Here is an 18,603-nt window from a genome sequence, read left to right as displayed (position 1 = left end):
TTGTGTTATTTTTAGTCCCTATTATTTGCACTGCCTACTTGAAATATTAAATCCAAAGCCATTGTTGGACATTCCCATTGAAACTGTATCAAAACACATCGGTCTGCAGATTCCTTTTGAACTCCCTTAGATCTCTACTGCCAGATAATTTAGACTTCCCACCAATGGTTTGTTCTGTTGTTAGAGCTATTTATATGTCATTGGGTGGTCTGTTGAGGTTCTGTAATGTTGTTATCGCCTTTGGCAATATCCAGTGAAATTCTAATCTAAATACATGTGCTTTAGGTAGTTTAATAAGGAAGTGTGGTGGTTGTCTTAGTTTTATTTTATTTTTGTATTTCCAAGTGTTCACCTCTGTTTTTGTTCTTTTCTGCAGCACACACACATCCCTAGGCTAATACCTGTCATAACAAGCAACTGTACCTCTAAGTCTGTCGCAGTTAGAAGGTAAATTTTTAAACAGCGTCCTCATTATTTTTGAATGGTTTAAAAACCAAAACAAATTCCAAATTTGCCTCCATGGAAACATTCATGTTTGAAATGTTCAATTTTATTTCAGATCATTGTAATAAATAGTTTGGATTGAGGGATCATGATCTGAATAGTCTGAAAGATAAATTTGGACAGCCTCTATTATTCGTGTGTATATGTGTGTGTTGTGTGTGTGAGAGAGAGAGAGAGCGCGCGTGTGTGCAAGAGAAGGGCGGGAGACAAAGAATGTGTGTCTGTGTGTATGTGAGTTAATGGAAGGGGGTGGTGTACATTTTTTCTCAGTCTCTCTAAATCATTGGTGTACCCTTCTCTGAATGAAAGCAGTAACTGCATGCAAGAAAAAGAACATTATAAAAATTAATGGCATCTATTTAATATTACTGTCGGTAGTAGGTGATGTTTGTTATTTCCAGCTTCCAACAGTGATTTCTGGGGTTCTGAATCCTGACCCAACACCATGTACCAGGAGATACCACCTGGTTAACTAGCTAGGTCTTTGTTCCCTGGTCCAGATGAGCATCCCTAGATCACAGGCGAGGAATAAGACCTCTGCTCACTGGAATCTGTAGTTCTTGAGAGTCTGTTACAAAGTCTGTGCCCTCTCTTCCTAAGAAAAGTTAGAATAGTTTAGTGTAGATTTTAAGGGGATTGGTGAACACTGTTGAAGCTGCTTGGTGGACCATATCAGGTAATATAGGGTAAGTTAATGGCTGGCTTGGACAGCAGCCTCCTGCTCACATTCCTGGAGTTTGTTATCTGATCCCAGCCCAGTGAAAGAGCCCTTCACTCTAAGCTTGGAGCACAGCGTACAGTCGCTGCCCACCGTTGCCCTCCTTTCCTGGCATGTCCCCTAGGTCCCGCCATGTTTCCACAGGTAGGGATGCCTGTTACTCCTGAGGCAGCCTCCATCCATCTTACTCACAGCTCTGTGGAAGTCACGAAGGAGAAAGGGGAGTCTCCACCTTTATAAAACTAGGAAGGAAGGAATTGGCACCTTTCACTGGAAAAAAAAGCTTAATATCTAACGGCTTGCTTGTATGTCTCTGAGGAATGTGGTCTGCCTTTACCTCCAGTTTCGCTGCTGCTTCCTGAGATGAGTGTGTGAGCTCAGCAGGGGAGAGGGACGGTAGTGAACTTCAGAACCTGGCAGACTGCAGCCGAAGCATTAACTCTTCCCACTGGCTAATCTGACCTGCTTGGAATGAGAGTACTTCCACAGAGGCAGAGCTGTTCCGTGGGCCCAGTCATTGGATAGTGGGGTTTGACACTTTGTGCGACCTTAATAAGTGACACTCATTATTAGATTTTGCTGCTGCCGCCGCTATTGTCACTATCGTTTTAGGTTTTCCAAGAGAAATTAAGAGTGTATTAGGCCGAGTTCCTCTGTTCTACATCCTGTAGAATGTTACAGGATGTTTAGTGTATTAGTCAGCTCTGGCTGCCATAACAAAATACCACACACTGGGTGGCTTAAACAACAGAAATGGATTTTCTCACAGTTCTGGGGCTGGAAGTCTGAGATGAGGGTACCAGTGTGGTTGAGTTCAGCATGGTTGAATTCTATTGAGGGTCATCTGCAGGTGGCTGCCTTCTCACTGTGTCTTCACAGGGCAGAGATAGAGACACAAAGAGCATGCTCTCAGGGGTTTCTTCTTAGAGGGGCACCAGCCCCATCATTACAGCCCCATTTTCATGACCTCATGTGAATCTAATTACCTACTGAAGGCCCCATCTCCAAATACCCTCCTATTGGGCAGTTGGGCTTCAACATACAAATTTTGGGGCAACACCATTCAGTCCCCAGAATTTAACAGTTCTGGCTTCTGGTGCTAAATGACTGGTAACTTGCATTCACTATGGCAAGAGAAATGTCACCCCTTTCACCCCTTTCTGAGTCCCTTTCAGATTGCTCTTCTTATATTAGTCAGGGTCTGCCTCGGTCAGAACCATGCATCTTGATGCTGGAAGAAGTACCTTCAGAGAGGTAAAGAGAACCAAAGAGGGCAGTGGCACCCAGGCAGTGCTCTGGCTCTGATGTACTCAGCCAGTACCTACCTCTGCTTTGTAGAATTTGTAAGAACTGGACTGCACAGTCTCTCTGTCTTTGAGAAGTTGATCGTTTAGATGGGGAGATTAAAAAACAATCATGCAAAGCAACGTAAGAGTGAATTATAATACCTGTATTGGGAATTTAGAAATTCAGAGAGCAGTGATTAAAACCAGCTAATATATTCCTACGATGCTTCATAGACAAGTTGAAAACTGAGTTGCATTTTGAATGATGAGTAGGAGTAGGTAAAGAGACAAGTTCTAACCTGATGTGTTTAAATATTGATGTGTTAAACAATGCCAGTATTGATACTGCTTCTTTGTATGTTCGTCTAAAAAGTAGAAAATAAAACCTAACTTACAGGGCATATTTTTGAACAAGCACCGAATTAGCACCAGAATTAGCACCGAAGATGGCTTTATTCACTAAGAGATAGATAAACAAACAAAGCGCACATATTTCTAAAAAAAGAAAAAAAGACAAAAATCAGCCCAGGAAATGACATGAGGAAGAAGGTAGAATAAACACGGCCTCGGTTGAGGCTGGGTGGGGAGAATGACAGAGGAGAGAGTGTGGGTGTGGGTCAGTGTCTCTCCTTGGAGAAAGTCTGTTTCACAGCCAACACTCAACGCACGGGCACACGTGCACACTGTTGCCAGTCCTAGGACTGGGTTGGATAGCTCTCCTGTGTGTTTCTAAGAAGAGCCCCCTTGTATTTCTGGCACATGGGAACTGTTCCTTGTGTGTCTTGCTTGATGGTGTATGTCTTGGTTCCCATTGTTATCCGTACCATCTAGGGTAGGGTTAGGGTTTATTAAAGATTTATTGAGTAATTAATTATATGGATTATGAGGTTTTGAATTGGGAGGACCATGGGAATGCAAGTCTGGTCATTAGAGAAAAATTACCCTCTGGTTTGTTTCCTTGAGTAAGTTTCTAAGACTATGAAGATTTACTGCCACAAGGATAAACAGCCTGGACTTCTGGAAAGTTATAAAGAGGTAGAACTCGAAGTGGTGATGTAATCCAAAGGAGATGAGACCAGAATTGTTTCACCGCACAAATCAGGCCAAGAAAGATTACAAAAGTGAAACGGCTTGACAAGAAAGGAGGTTGAAAGATTGAAGAGGGAATTAGAGGAGTAGTTAGAGAAAAATCTGTTTTAAGCACTACCTAGGATCTTCTTGGGAAAATTTGGAAAGCACTTTGTTTTTCAGGACTTTTTTCCCCCTTTTTTGCACAAGGCATTCTGTGAAATTAGTGCAAAGACCAATTCCCTGGTTCTGTAATAATATGCGCTGATCTTTTTTGCTCATGTATGTCCTATTTTAACATATTATTTGAGGTAGTATAAAAACAAAGGACAGCAATAGGCCCTTTCAGTAATGTTGCCACGAAGCTCCAGTTTCTGATTTGAGGGGAAATTTTATATCCTCTTATATCTATATAATTACATATATAATACATATAAAATTGTGTGTGTGTGTGTATATATATATATATATTTTATATATATATATATATATATATATAAAATAATCTATATAATTTTTCTTTTCTGATCACCATAGTTGCTAAATTACTTTTACTTGCTTGGGTTTTTAGTCAATGCTGATTCCAACTGTATATTCCATTTTTTGAATCCTAATAATTAGAAGAAATTTACCAGGTCTAAAAAGTAGTGTGGGAATTAAAAAAAAGCTTTTGTTTTCACTAACATAAAAATGACTGAGTTACCTATGTTTCCTTTACACTTTTTAGGCGCTGTTTTGAATTTTTAGATTTACTTTTACAAGAGTGGCAGACACATTCACTGGAACGGTAAGCATTTGATTTGCAGGTTTATTTCCTCTCTGAAATGAATTTTGAGATTTAATGCCTTGACAAATGGCCCAACCTGCTTTTTATAAGAATGGAAGGAGTCTAAGCATTTGTTTGCACGACTACATCTGTTACTTCGTGAGGCTCATAATATTGGCAGAAATGTTTAGTGAATTTCATTGATTGCAGTTTTAGTGTGCCTAGAGATGTGGACAGATGTACACCATGTCAGCTAAAAGCTGCGATTAACCTTTTCTTTAAATTAGTTTTTAACTCCAATATAGATAACCTGCCATGTTATTTTAGGTGTAAAGCATAGTGATTTAGTAAGTCTGTACATTAGTCAGTGCTCATCTGACTAATTCACTCAGTAAGTGAATTCTTAATCCCTTTCACCTGTTTTACCCATCCCCACCCATGCCCCTTCCCTTTAGTAACCATCAGTTTGTTCTCTGTAGTTAAGAGTCTGTTTTTTAGTTGACCATTTTCTTTGTATCTTAAAGTCCATGTATGAGTAAAATCATACGGTATTTATCTTTCTGTGACTGACATTTCACTTAGCATAATACGCTCTAGCTCCATCCCTGTTGTTGCAAATGGGAAGATTTCATTTGTTTTTATGGCTGAGTAATACTCCATTGTGTATCTATTCGACATCTTCTTTATCCATTCATCGCTTCCATAATTTGACTATTCTAAATAATGCAGCAATAAATATAGGGGTGTATGCATCTATTTGAATTAGTGTTTGTATAGCTTTTGGGTAAATATCCAGTAGTGGAATTACTAGATTGTATGGTATTTTTGTTTTTTAATGTTTTGAGGAACCTTCATATTGTTTTCTGCAGTGGCTGCACAGTTTGCATTCCCACCAACGGTGCATGAGCATTCCTATTTCTTCACATCCTTGCTAACACCTGTTGTTTCTTGTGTTTTTGATTTTAGCCATTCTGACAGGTGTAAAGTGGTATCTCATTGTGGTTTTGATTTTCATTTCCTTGTTGATGAGTGATGTTGAGCTTCTTTTTATGTGTCTTTTGGCCATCTGAATGTCTGTTTTGGAGAAATGTCTGTTCACATCTTCTCTCCATTTTTTAATTGGATTATTCTTTTTTGGGAGGGTATTTGAGCTGTAGCAGTTCTTTATATATTTTGAATACTAAGCTTTTATTGAATATGTCACTTGTAAATATCATCTCCCATTTGGTAGATTGTCTTTCGATTTTGTTGACAGTTTCCTTTGTATGCAGAAGCTTTTTATTTTGATATTACCCAAGAGTTGATTTTTGCTTTTGTTTACCTTGCTTCAAGAGACATCTAGAAATATGTTGTTACAGCCAATGCCAACAGTTATTGCCTGTGTTCTCTTCTAGAATTTTTATGGTTCCAGGTCTCCTATTTAGGTCCTTAATCCATTTTTTGGATGTTTTTCTTTTTTTCAAGAGGGAGAGAGAGAGAGAGACATGCACACACACAGGGGAGAGGGAGAGGTGAAGAGGAATAGGGAGAGAGAGAGAATGAGAAAGAAAATCTTAAGCAGGCTCCATGCTTAGTGTGAAGTCTGACATGGGGCTCTGTCTCACAACCCTGAGATCATGACCTGAGCTTAACTGACTAAGTCACCCGGATTCCCTAGTCCTTAATCCGTTTTGGGTTTATTTTTGTGTATGCTGTGAGGAATTGGTCCAGTTTCATTCTTTTGCATGTAGCTGACCAGTTTTCCCAGCACCATTTGTTGAAGAGACTGTCTCTTCCTGTTGTGTATTCTTGCCTCCTTTGTCGAAGATTAATTGACCACATGATCATGGAATTTTTTCTGGGCTCTCTATTGTGCATTGATCTATGTGATAATTTTTGTGCCAGTACCACACTGTTTTGAGTAATACAGCTTTATGTAGTATCTCGAAATCTGGAATTGTGATACCTCTAGTTTAGTTGTTCTTTTTCAAGATTACTCTGCTTATTCGGGGATTTTGTGGTTCCGTACAAATTTTAAGATTATTTGTTCTAGTTCTGTGAAAAATGCTGTGTTGATATTTTGATAGGGATTGCATTAAACATCGAGATTGCTTTGGGTAGTGTGGACATTTTAACAATATTTGTTCTTGGGGCGCCTGGGTGGCTCAGTTGGTTAAGCATCTGCCTTCGGCTGAGGTTGTGATCTCAGAGTCCTGGGTCCTGCTTCAGTGGGGAGTCTCTTTCTCCCTCTGCCTATTTTTTCTTGCTTCTTGAGGTAGACCTATATTCTTTTTTTTTTTTTTTTTTTTAAAGATTTTATTTATTTATTTGACAGAGAACACAAGTAGGCAGAGAGGCAGGCAGAGAGAGAGGAGGAAGCAGGCTCCCTGCTGAGCAGAGAGCCCGATGCGGGACTCAATCCCAGGACCCTGAGATCATGACCTGAGCCGAAGGCAGCGGCTTAACCCACTGAGCCACCCAGGCGCCCATGTTCTAAAAACTTCTTTCCTAGACCAGCTTTTACTGCAGCCCAAAGATTCTGGACTGTTGTATTTTCATTTTCATTTGTCTCCATGTATTTTTTTTATTTCCTCTTTGATTTTGTGTTTGACCCACTCATTGTTTAGGAGCATGTTATATAACTTCCATTTATTTGCAGTCTTTCCCAATTTTTATTGTGGTTGATTTCTGATTTCATAATGTTATGGTTGGAAAAGATGCCTAGTCATAGTAGGAGTTTGATCTTTTTCAATTCATTGAGACTTGTTTTGTGGCCTAATATGTGGTATATTCTGGAGAATGTTGTGTATGCACTTGGAAAAAAATGTGTATTTTGTTATGTTAGAATGCAATGTTCTGAATATATCTGTTAGAGCCTTCTGGTTCAATATGATATTAAAAGTCACTGTTGCCTTGTTGGTTTTCTCTTTGGATGATCTATCCATTGATGTAAATGGGTTGTTAAAGTCCCTTGTTATTATATTACTATCGATTACTTGTCTTTGTTTCTTATTAGCTGTTTTATATATTGGGATGCTCCCATTGGGTCCATGAACATTTACAGTTGTTACATCTTCTTGTTGGATTAGTCCCCTTATGATTGTATACTGCCTTTTGTTTTGTTTTGTTTTGAAAGATTATTTATTTAGAAAGAGAGTGCGAGTGGGGGTAGTACAGGGAGAGAGGGAGAGAGAATCGCAAGCAGGTTTCATGCTCAGCACAGTGTCTGATGTGAGGCTCAATCCCACAACCCTGAGATCATGACCTGACCAAAACCCAAGAGTCAGATGCTTAACTGACTGAGCCGCCCACGTGCCCCAGATTGTATACTGTTTGAAAGTCCTATTTTCTCTTTTATAAGTGTTGCTGTTCCGGCTTTCTTCTCACTTCCATTTGCATGGTAGATGCTCTTCTGCCCCTTCACTATCAATATGTATGTTGTGTCTTTAGCTCTGAGTCTCCTGTAGGCAGCATATAAATGGGTCTTGGTTTTTATCCATTCTGTTATCCTGTGTCGTTGGATTGGAGGGCTCAGTCCATTTACATTCAGAGTAGTTACTGATAGGTAGGTACTTACTGCCATCTTGTTATTTGTTTTACAGTTGTTTATGTGGTTCTTCTCTGTTCCTTTCCGTTCTAGCTCTCTTCTCTCATGGTTTGCTGACTTTCTTTAGTGGTATACTTGGTTTTCTTTCTCTCTCTCTCTCTCTCTCTCTTTTTTGTATATGTATTACTGGTTTTTAATTTACATCTGCCATTTTATGCATATGGCATCTAAAGTTGATGGTTGCTTAAGTTTGAACCCATTATTTATTCATCTCTTTCCACAGTTTAGGTATATGGTGTCATACTTTATATCCTTTTAACTTGTGAATCCTTTGACTGATTTTTATAGCTATACTTAATTTTACTGCTTTTATGCTTCCTCCTTTTCTTACTCCTGCTTATGGCCTTTCCTTTCCACTTAGTGAGCCCACTTTAACATATAGGGCTGGTTTTGGGGTTATGAATTTCTTTAACTTTGATTTGTCTGGAAAACTCTTTATCCATCAAGGCTATCTTTCAGAAGAGGAAAGAGAATATTCTTGGCTAAAGGGTTCCCTCCCACCCCCAGCACTTTGAATACATCATGCTACTCCCCTCTGGCCATAAAGTTTCTGAAAAATCAGCTGATAGCCTTAAGGAGTTTCCTTTCTATGTAACTATTTTCTTTTACTGCTTTTAAAATTCTCTCTTTATCACTATGTTTTGCTATTTTAATTACTGTGTCTTGGTGTGGACCTCCTTGTGTTGTTTTTGTTGGGAGCTCTCAGTGTCTCCTGGATCTGGATTTCTGTTTTCTTCCCCAGATTTGGGAAGTTTTCAGCTATTCTTCAAGTAAATTTTCTGCCCCCCTTTCTCTCCTTTCTCCCCTGGGATAACGTATAACATATAGCAAGTGTTACTGTGCTTGATGGTGTTGCTGAATTCCCTAAGTCTGTTTTCATTTTTTGTTATTTTTTTTCCTTTCTCCTCTTCAGTTTGATTGCTTCCCATTATTCTGTCCTCCAGTTGCTGATCCATTCTATTCTCTAGTCTATTGTTTATTCCATCTATGGTATTTTTAATTTAGTTACGGAGTTCTTCATCTCTGATTGGCTTTTTTAAATGTTTTCTGTCTCTTTATTAAGGTTCTTACTGGGGTCCTCCACAATTTTTTTAAAGTCCAGTGAGTATCTTTATGATCATTCCTTCGAATTCTCAATCAAGCATATTGTTTATCTCCATTTTGCTTGGGTCTCTTGCTCTGATTTTTTCCTTTTCTTACACTGGGGAAATATTCCTCTTTCTTCTCACTTTGTCTAACTCTGTGTCTGTTTCTGTGTGTTAGGAAAGTCTGCTCTGCCTCCTGCCTTATGAAGAAGAGGTCCGTAGTGCCCTGCAGGGCGGTGTCCCCTGTTCACCCAAACTGGCACTTGCAGGGGGGGTCTCCATGTGAGTTGCATGTGCCCTGCTGTTGTGGCTGAACCACTTTTTCGTTCAGTCCAGTCATCCGCAGTGGCTCTGCCTGTTGTGGGCAGCATTGGGTACCCGTGTTGTTAGGGGGCCAGTCTGGGCCGTCCTGGGCTTGAGTCACATTCACATCAGGCATTTGCCAGAGATGCAGTAGCACCAGACTGCTGGGACTTTCTTTCTGCTATGCCCTGAGAAGGTTTCGTTGGTAGGTGGTGCCTACAGTTAGAGCTGCTGTCTGGATCTGGCTGGGGTGGGTGGTTATCTCCCCCAACCCCCAAGTCAGGGGTCACTTTGCAGAGGGGCCAGTCCATCCCAGCTAGGGCTGCTCATTCCTTGCCAAGCCTGTGGCACTGGTTTGGATGTGCTTCGGCCAAGGATCTGTTAGAGAGGAGAGGGACCCACAGTGCAGGCAGTGTTAGCAAGTTTTGCGTGGGTCTGCTCTGGTGGAAACCTGGATCCAAGGCCTGGCCTGAGGGGTTATGTCCGCAGGAGAAGGCAGGCATACTGTTACCAAGCGAGGTGGAAAGTGTTGGCATGGAGCTTGTTCCTACAGGTGTTCATGTGTCTGGGCAGAGGGTGGAGCAGGGAAATGGTGTCCACCAGCTCCTTTGTCCCTGGTGAAGTTTCCCCAGAATCCCCACCCCTCTGGCTCATGCTCTGATGTGAGTAAAGAAAGCTCCCTTGTGTATACCGCAGGTGTTTTTCCAAGTGCTGCTTCTATTACAGTATCTCCAAAGGGTTGTTTGTTGTGTTCTTTAAGCATGGGGACTCAGTTTCCTATTTCCCTCCTACAGATTTTAAAGTTTTAAAGTGTTAAGCCCTGCTGATTGTAAGACCTCACAAAATTATGCCCTTCTGGTATTCATGTGGGTTCCCCATGCCTGGGGTGCTTGGTGTGAGGGTTTGATCCTCTCCCCTCTGTGTGTCCCCAGTATTTCTCTCTCCTATAGAAAGTTTGTGGGCTTGTTTAGCTCCCAACCCCATCTGTGTGCTCCCTGCCTTCTTCAGTGTGGCCTTTTCTACATTTAGGTGTGCAGAGTCTGGTCTGCTAATCTTCAGATATTTCTGGGTCATTTACACTGATGCAGGTGATACCTAGTTGTATCTGTGGGAGGAGATGAGTTTAGGGGCCTCCTACTCTGCCATCTTCACCCGAAGTCATCCACAATTAATTCTCGACTCTTATCCTGGCGCCCGACATTCGTCCATTCCAACCAGGAAGATGTTCCAAGCTGCTCTTGGCAGGCCAGCTATAACTCTTAGATCCTTAAAGGAGTTTCACTCATCTCACAGTTCTTTTTGATCTCCCGGTATCAGAAAGTCAGCAGTTTTCTCTTTATTTAGGTCGGTGTTGGTACGTTTCACATCATCATGGTGAAAGGTAGGATTGTGGCAGAATTCTTGAAGGATGTCTCTTAATTTAAAGATTCATTCTTTGCCGTTTTTAGTTCTTTTGAATTAGAGGTGCCTATTACTCCTGGTGAGTTAAAATTGGAGAGCTAGATGATGGTGGTGTGCCACCCAGTTTTGAATGTTACATATTCTGAGAAGCTGTACAGCATACTAATCATTTTATTAGTGACATTTTAACGAAGTACTTTTGGGAGTCCCATTCCATACTGCAGGGGGCAGAGAGTACACAAAGCCATTCCTCCTGGAGGTAAAATTTTCATCTGCAAATACCTCGAATCTACAAGATAGTCATGCATTCTTTTATCTCTTGGTTATTGTATCCTCTTTATTTGGTGATAATTTTGGAATTTAGAGGTGGAAAATGGAAGGGGGGTTTAATGTGAGGACACGAGTAGAACAGTCATGTGTTAAGAACTCACACATAGCCTTGTGTATTTATCCATTCCCCTCCTCACTCAACATCTGCCTCTTAGCGGGTACACGCTAAACTGTTACTGAATGACGGAATGAGGCAAAGACTGAGCGGGCCATAAGATGGTAACTTACTCTTTGTTCTGTGAGACTAACTCATTGCAGCCTTCTCTCTTTTCTTAAAAATCTGTTAAACATTCAAAGAGACACTTTAATAACTTGCTCTCAACCAGGGCAGAACATAAACTAAAGAGAACAGCTATTTATAAAATTGTGACATGATTTTATAAATTTGTTCATGTTGCATAGCAGAACTTAAAAAAAACCATTATGTTTAGTTACAGAAATGTGATGCAGGTAGCCTCTGCAGCATTCTGATGATTATTACCTCATAACTTCCTTAGAAACTACTCCCCGCCATGGAAAGGTAGAGCCTTGTAGCCTTGTTCCTTGGGTTGCTAAAAAGTTGAGCTAAATAAGTATGAAGTAAGAAGACTCAGCCATTATCTTAAAAACTTGGGGTACTTAGGTGGGGGCAGCTGGTGGAGGGCAGGGGGACCCTGGGACAGAGGTAGAAGTTAGGAGAGTGGCGGGGAAGGGAGCTCAGATTTCTCAGCTGCGTGTTGGTTGACTCACTGGGCACAAGTGCCAGTCTGAAGTTCTCACACTTGTTTTCATCCACATAAGACTACATGTTAATGATTGTTACTGCTTTCTCTTCTGAATGTCTAGACATATATCAGTATTAGCCGAAACAATAAAGAAGGGAATACATGATGCGGATTCTGAAGCAAGGATAGAAGCCAGAAAGTAAGTGTTAACTGTACACCACTTGTGTTTAAATTCACTCTTTTTAAGTTTAAGGTGTTATTTAGATTGTGTTATTAAAAACTCATTAAATTGCATGAATATGTTTCATTGATGGTGACTTTGAAATATGACCTCAAAAGGCCATGCCATGCTATTTCTCTGCATTTTTGTTTAGAAGGTTCAGGTGCCCAGGCCTGAAAGACTGACCGATAGTATGTGAATATAAACAGGACCGAGGGATGCAACAGCATGCTCATTTTTAAATTTATGACAAATGATTATGTGAATCAGAAAAGCATTTGTGTGCACACTCAGCATATTTTCTTCCTCATGAGGCTCTGTTAGGAGCCAGGTCATAATCCAAAGGGACCTTTTGCTTTCCTGGGAAAAATCGCAGTCCCAGAGACCCTTCCCCTGTGACGGTCTCTTTGCAGGTTTCAGGTGGCTGCCAGGGAAGGTGTGCAGGTGGTGAGGGGCAGGCGGGTTGAGATGCTGGGGATTCCTGCAGAGCGCATTCCTGCAGCGCTGACTTGCAGTTGCCAGGCCACTTGCAAAGCACTTCTGTCATCAGGCGGGTCACACTTCGGTCACAAGGCAGTGACCATGCATTCCATGCCTCCCGGGAATAATTTTGTCACTGTGACTATAAACGCCAGGAGTCAGATGCTGAGACTTAGGCCGTCTTGGGCCGTGTGTGGAGGAGTGCTGTGAGTGATCTGTGCTTTTATAACGACCGGCTCTTTAGTTTCCATTTTATAGGGGAGAATGAGATGCAGAGAAGCCCAGGAACTTGCCCCGTGTCAGAAGAGCCAGTACAGTGTGGTCAGGGTCCATCCCAGGCTGCCTTTGTCCACCCTCCCTCACCTGGTGCTGCTTCTAGGGGCGCTGAACCACAGAGCGCAGTCCTTGACCACCTTGCATGGGGGGCCACGGAGTTCGGTGGGAGCCCTGTGCAATCCTGACTGTAGCACACTGCGTGTCTCCCCTAGGTGCTACTGGGGTTTTCACAGTCACTTCAGCAGAGAAGCAGAGCACCTGTACCACACCCTCGAGTCCTCCTACCAGAAGGCCCTGCAGTCCCACCTGAAGAACTCCGACAGCATCGTGTCTCTGCCGCAGTCCGACCGCTCATCCTCGAGCTCTCAGGAGAGTCTGAAGTAAGCACTTTAGCCGTCCTTTTCATTCGTGGGAGAGTTTGTGTGGAAGGATTTGCTACATGACACAAATTCCAGCTGTGTTTTTTTTGTTTTTGTTTTTTAATGTGTACGTGCCTGCTCTAGTCCCCCCCTTTGTTCAGATGGGCTCTGCTCCTAGATAAGATGCTGTGGAGAATGGTAGGGAAAAGGCGGCCTCGGTCTCAGCAGTTTAAGTAGTGTTGAGCCAAATTCATAAGGCAGCCCTAGAAGACAGGCTTGGAGTGAAATAAGTGAATTATTCACAGGGTCTTCTAGGAGAATATGAGTGTTCACTTGGAGACGAGTCTGGAAAGGGGGAGGGTGTTAGAAATCTGTGAGTAAATGTATTATCGTTCTCACTCTGGATTTCTAACTTCTGTCTTGAGTTAGGACTTCTCTCTAGATGTTTGGAAGATAGTCTGAAATAGAATGTTAAAGCTTTGTCTGACGTCAGGGGTTTATAAGATTGTGGTCCCAATTACCCTAGAAATGCAGAAGACTCTGAAATAATTCCTTCGTTACGGTAGTTTCCTGCTGTTGACTATACTTGTGTGAACACGGCGGAGCGCACATTTGATAATAACTAACATGCATGTACGTTTATTTTCAGCCGACCGCTGTCTGCCAAAAGAAGTCCTACTGGAAGCACCACCTCTAGAGGTAAGTCTGAGTGCCATGGTGATGGCCATCTTGGGGCAGCCTCTGTTTCTGTGCAGCGGAGGCTGCTCCACCACTGGCAGCCAGTCCCCTGCTTTCAGGGGCCCTTCAGGTTTGCAGAGCCTTCTGCTGTTGGTGCTCTGGTTGTGCCCAGCACAGCTCTGCTGCCCTAGCGGCCCAGAGCGGTGAGGAACATGTGTAGAAATGCAGCCCTGGGACCTTTCCACTTGTTCCGGTCACTGGACAGGAGAGTGAGGACAGCTGGTGACGCCTCGAGCAGCAGCAGCAGCAGTGTGATGGCTGTTAGAGGTGGGAGAGTAGAATGTTCCCCGAGAGCAGGAGGATAATTGGAGTCAGGGTGCCTAAGCAGGCACAGGGTGAGAGACTGGCCAGATGTGCGTGCTTTTTCATTACCTCACTCCTCACATTAACCAAAAAGAGGGGACGTTGCTTTGGGGTTTATAGTCTTTGGTTACAAGAAAACAAATGGAATGGGTATGTTGGTTGTGGTCACTGAATTTCCTTCAGCGCTGGCTGAACTGTCTTCAGTGACCAGGAGAAACAGCATGTCATTGCTTATGCACCCCAGCCTTTGTTAAAACTTGCTAAAGAAGCTTAACTTCTTTACTCTGACTCAGTTAAGTATCCCAGCTCTTGATTTCAACTCAGGTCTTGATCTTAGGGATGTGAATTCAAGCCCCACGTTGGGCTCCATGCTGGGCAGGGAGCTTACTTTTAAAAAAAAGAAAAAAGAAGAAGAAAACTTAAGAAGAACAAAACAAATTTTAACAATGCATGTTTACAATTCTAGTGTAGTCCCTACTGATGTTTCCTTCCTTACCACTCAAGCTTCTACAGTTAGTACCAAATCCGTGTCAACGACTGGGTCCCTCCAGCGGTCTCGAAGTGATATTGACGTGAATGCAGCAGCCAGTGCCAAGTCTAAGGTGTCCTCGGCCTCGGGCGCTACGCCTTTCAGCTCTGCAGCGGCCTTGCCTCCCGGGTCATATGCATCCTTAGGTAAGCAGACTCCCACCTCCTTCCTCCTGCAGCTCTGCTGTTAGAGATTACAGTTAGCCCTGCTCAGATTTATTTAAAAAATTATAAAACACAATCACCGAGGAGATTTTACTGTTCCAGGGCTGATATTTAAGTATAAGTAGCTCTGTGTGTTTACTGCTGATTCCCAGCCACCCTTTGTTGAGTGTTCCCTTTCTCTGGAGCATCGTCCCTTTTAGTGACGAGTAAGTACCTGTGGGCTCACACAGTGTGTCACATCCTTCAGCTTCACTTCTCCCTTCATGGCAGCCCAGCCAGCACCTGCACCACCTCCCATATTGCCAAACTGGCTTTTACCCCCTCGTGCCATTGGTGGGGCAGAGTCAGAGGGATTAGTGAGGGAGTCACCAAAGACTGTTGTAGTTAGGTGTATCCCAAATTAAGAATATGACTGGGGTGGCACAGGTGTGGGGTGCAGGGACCCCAGCAGGGGGCATCTCTAGAGAAATGTGGTGGATTCCGTAGAACACGGTTGGTCTTGCATGTGTCACCTTGGGAGGACAGTGTACTTTAACAATGGCCAAAGGATTTTTAAAAAACTATTTTTTTAAAACAGTTCATATCTGACAGAATGGAATGTCAGTTTTTCCACAGACAACTGAACACCCGTATGTGAGGCTGATCACTGGTTATATTTTATTTTTGTTAGAGCAAAATCATTCAAGCCAAAATCTGGGGACTTTGCTGGATGGGTTTTATTTTGCATTTTATGGAAATTGAATACATACAGCTTAAGCTTCATGGAACATTGAGACTGAATCACTTATGTGGTTTACAAACCAGTTCGAAGTCATCTCTGAAACTAATGTTCTGAGCATGGAAGCCGAGTGAGAGAGCACCGAGAGGTGATTACGGGCCTGCCACTGATTAGCTTGGTGGCCTTGAATGGGCCTTGCAGTCTCTGAAGCTGGTTTCTCCACCTAATTAGTTGTGGTAATAGTCACCCAGCTCAAACACATGTGAGGGATCAATGAATGGATATAAAAGTCCTTTGTAAACTATTATCCTGTAAGGTGAAAGAAAACCAGATTGTGCTAGGACCATTACAGTGAGAAAGGCCTGTGTTCTGGAACATCAAGTCAGTTAAGTCATTCTTATTTTCTCTAGGGAGATACCTCAGACACAGGTACCTTTTGATTAAAAAACCCACTGAGTGTTCTTGCTTTCTAGCATTTTAGTACTGTGGCATCACCCCGGAGTGTTAGGACGTTAGATTGGTAGGTAGTCGTGGAGTAAGGGGGAAGTCAGAATGACTCTCTCCTGGGTAGAGTAGCTCTGTTTGCTTTCGGTCAGTTCTGAGTATGTACCCCATGTTTCAATACATGTGATCTGCCTTGAGTGTTTGTCATCAGTATTTGTTTCATCGCTTGAAAATTTGAGTAAAACCCATCTTTTAGAGTACTCAGTAGTCTTTGTTTCTCTGTGCGTATTTGGGATATTTTAATAGGAACCATGTAGACTTCCCCCCGGTACGTGTAACAGCACTCAGGTCTTTTGGCCTGATGATACAGAATTGACCTCTTAAAACCCTGAGGATAAATTTTCAGCCCCGCCTTAGCTCTTCATATCACAAGACTGGAATAGTCCATTCTCTCCCAAGAGAGTGACTCCCCCTGCTTGCCTCATGTTTTGAACCACAAAACAACAAAACCCCCAGAAATTTAACATAATCCTACTGAGGAATTGTTACGATTACTACTTGGGGTGGCATGTTACATCTGTACAGAAGTGTAGCATCGAAGCTGACAATCCTTTTCCGAACTTCTAGAGTCCAGACACGTGAGGGAAGATACGGAGTCCGTAGGCCTTGACGCAGGTACCCCGCTGTACAGCTTCTGCTGCTCTGTGTAGTTGGGATAGGCGTCATTGCTAGAGCCAGCTTCTGTCAGCTTCCTACTTGCCTCTGTTCTTTGGGTGACTCTTCAGTACTTTAGTGTTTGGTTTCTCCCCCTCACACTGCTGGTACTTGGTTCTACGAGAAAGAAACTCTGAAGAGGATGAGGGTTGGCTAAAACAGAAGATCAACACCTTACCAACCAAGGGGCTACCCTGGGTTGCCATGTTTCGTTTTGCTTTCCAAAAGCCAAAAGCCACATTATACTAAAGCTGATTTTAATACAAGGCACACTTATTCGCTTCAGAATCTGCTTTGCTGTTGAACTTGTTTCTTTTTTAGTTTTATTTTAAATTGTACTTTTGCTTTTTTAGTAGCTAATAACATTCTGCTTTTTAATTTTTTTACTGTTACTAACTGTTCCCTGTTATCCCTTCCCTTGTTTTTTAATTTGCTTAAAGACGGTACTTCCACTAAAGCGGAGGGTAAGCGGTTTGTTTCTGTGATTGAGGTGTGTCTCGCCTTTACCTGTCCTCTGTGCTCACTGAGTGTTGCCTGGTGCCCACTCGTCCTCACCGAGGTCCCTGCATGACACGTTGCACGTTCCTCCCACTCTTCTTCGTTCTGTTTCCCCGGCTCTTTGCCTTTCCTTGACCTGAGTTCTCCTTTCCTCCCTTGTTCTGTCATGGTTCTGGTGATTTTGTCACTCAACGTGTGCTATATGTGGTTTCCGGCGCCCAGCCCACCCCGGCCAGGAGCATCACCAAGACTTTGTGTGCTGCCGTCCCGTGGGCTGCTCGTCTCAGATTTTGTTACTCCCCAAGCATTCCCTTTGTAACTCTTTTTCTTTCTCTTTACTTTTGTACTTCTGTGGGCCTCTCAGGATTTGCCTTTCCTGTTTTGAAAATAAATTCAGTGTCATTATTTAGGTGAAAGGCTGGTGACAGTTTCAGGTAATTTACAGAAATTTTAAACAATGCTTTTCTCTTCCCTAAAGATGCTACTGAATTATACGATGTCATTTTTATTTGTGTCCCTGACACGTACCCCATTCATCCATCGACCCTTGTTCTTCTGCTTGCCAGCTGTGTATTAAATGCATTCCATGTGCTGTGTTCGGCGCTATACACAGGATCTAGCATGGAGAAAGAAAAACACGCCTCCAGATCCACTGTGGTTTCTTTTTATGCCATTCTCCAGAAATTCTTCCTGATTTTACATTCTCTTTTGACTTTCAGACCTAATCATATCAGTTTGTACAGGTCTTTCATTAGCACATGCTAGACGAGACGAGACTATCCCTTTGCACAGTCTGGCTGGAAAGCAGGATAATGCCTCAAGTAACTGAAATTTAGAGGAACCTCATCTGCCTCAGTGGCTTAGACCCACAAACCCTCACTGTAATGATTTAACAATTAGAAGCTGCTTGTTAACTTGCATACATTATTTAGCTGTTCTAAAAAGGTAGCCTGCAAAGTGGACTGGTGCTATCTTTATACGTGCAGTTCATGGTACTTTTAATCGATACACTACTTCCTCAGGGTACCTCCTTAAGGAAAAGTTAGGAATGGAGTTCTTTTAAAGGATGAGCATAACCTCAAGGTCTGTGTTCTTCGAATTGAACCTCATCACAAGAATTACTTGTAGCTTGCTAAAGGAACAGAGTCCTGGGTCCTTCCTCCTGAAATCCTGATTAAGTTTGGAAGGAACAGTAGAATCTGAATTTTCAGTAAGCCCTGCAGGGTGATTCTTCGGGGTGGACAAATGTGAGAAGTGAAAAGTTCCCCAAATGAAAAATGGACAAGAAGCCTGTCACAATGAGGATCTCCTTCATGAGAGTAGCAGACTCTTGGGGCTGGGTGTGACTTCCTGCATTTTTTAGCCCATAACGAGTAATTGTTCATTTCTCCTTCCCAAAGAAATGATCC

The 18,603-nt window shown here is 42.5% G+C and overlaps 1 protein-coding gene across 15 annotated transcripts in view; it reads left to right on the top strand.

The window, feature by feature from the left end:
• The window catches only part of CLASP1 (cytoplasmic linker associated protein 1), a 268,343-nt gene that overhangs the window by 153,237 nt on the left and 96,503 nt on the right, over positions 1 to 18,603 (top strand). For 9 of the 15 annotated variants that reach the window (XM_032353910.1, XM_032353909.1, XM_032353908.1 and 6 more), the window contains exons 14-20: positions 377 to 447; positions 4,304 to 4,363; positions 11,873 to 11,950; positions 12,940 to 13,107; positions 13,736 to 13,785; positions 14,632 to 14,802; positions 16,610 to 16,657. In XM_032353910.1, coding sequence (XP_032209801.1) covers positions 377 to 447; positions 4,304 to 4,363; positions 11,873 to 11,950; positions 12,940 to 13,107; positions 13,736 to 13,785; positions 14,632 to 14,802; positions 16,610 to 16,657 — 646 coding nt within the window. Of the gene's footprint in view, positions 1 to 376; positions 448 to 4,303; positions 4,364 to 11,872; positions 11,951 to 12,939; positions 13,108 to 13,735; positions 13,786 to 14,631; positions 14,803 to 16,609; positions 16,658 to 17,136; positions 17,161 to 18,603 lie in introns of all 15 variants that reach the window. The other 6 variants (XM_032353912.1, XM_032353914.1, XM_032353916.1 and 3 more) reach the window with 2 other exon arrangements.

The sequence above is a fragment of the Mustela erminea genome, chromosome 8 (genome assembly GCF_009829155.1).
Source record: "Mustela erminea isolate mMusErm1 chromosome 8, mMusErm1.Pri, whole genome shotgun sequence".
NCBI lineage: Eukaryota > Metazoa > Chordata > Mammalia > Carnivora > Mustelidae > Mustela > Mustela erminea.
This window is presented reverse-complemented; position numbering and strand designations above follow the sequence as displayed.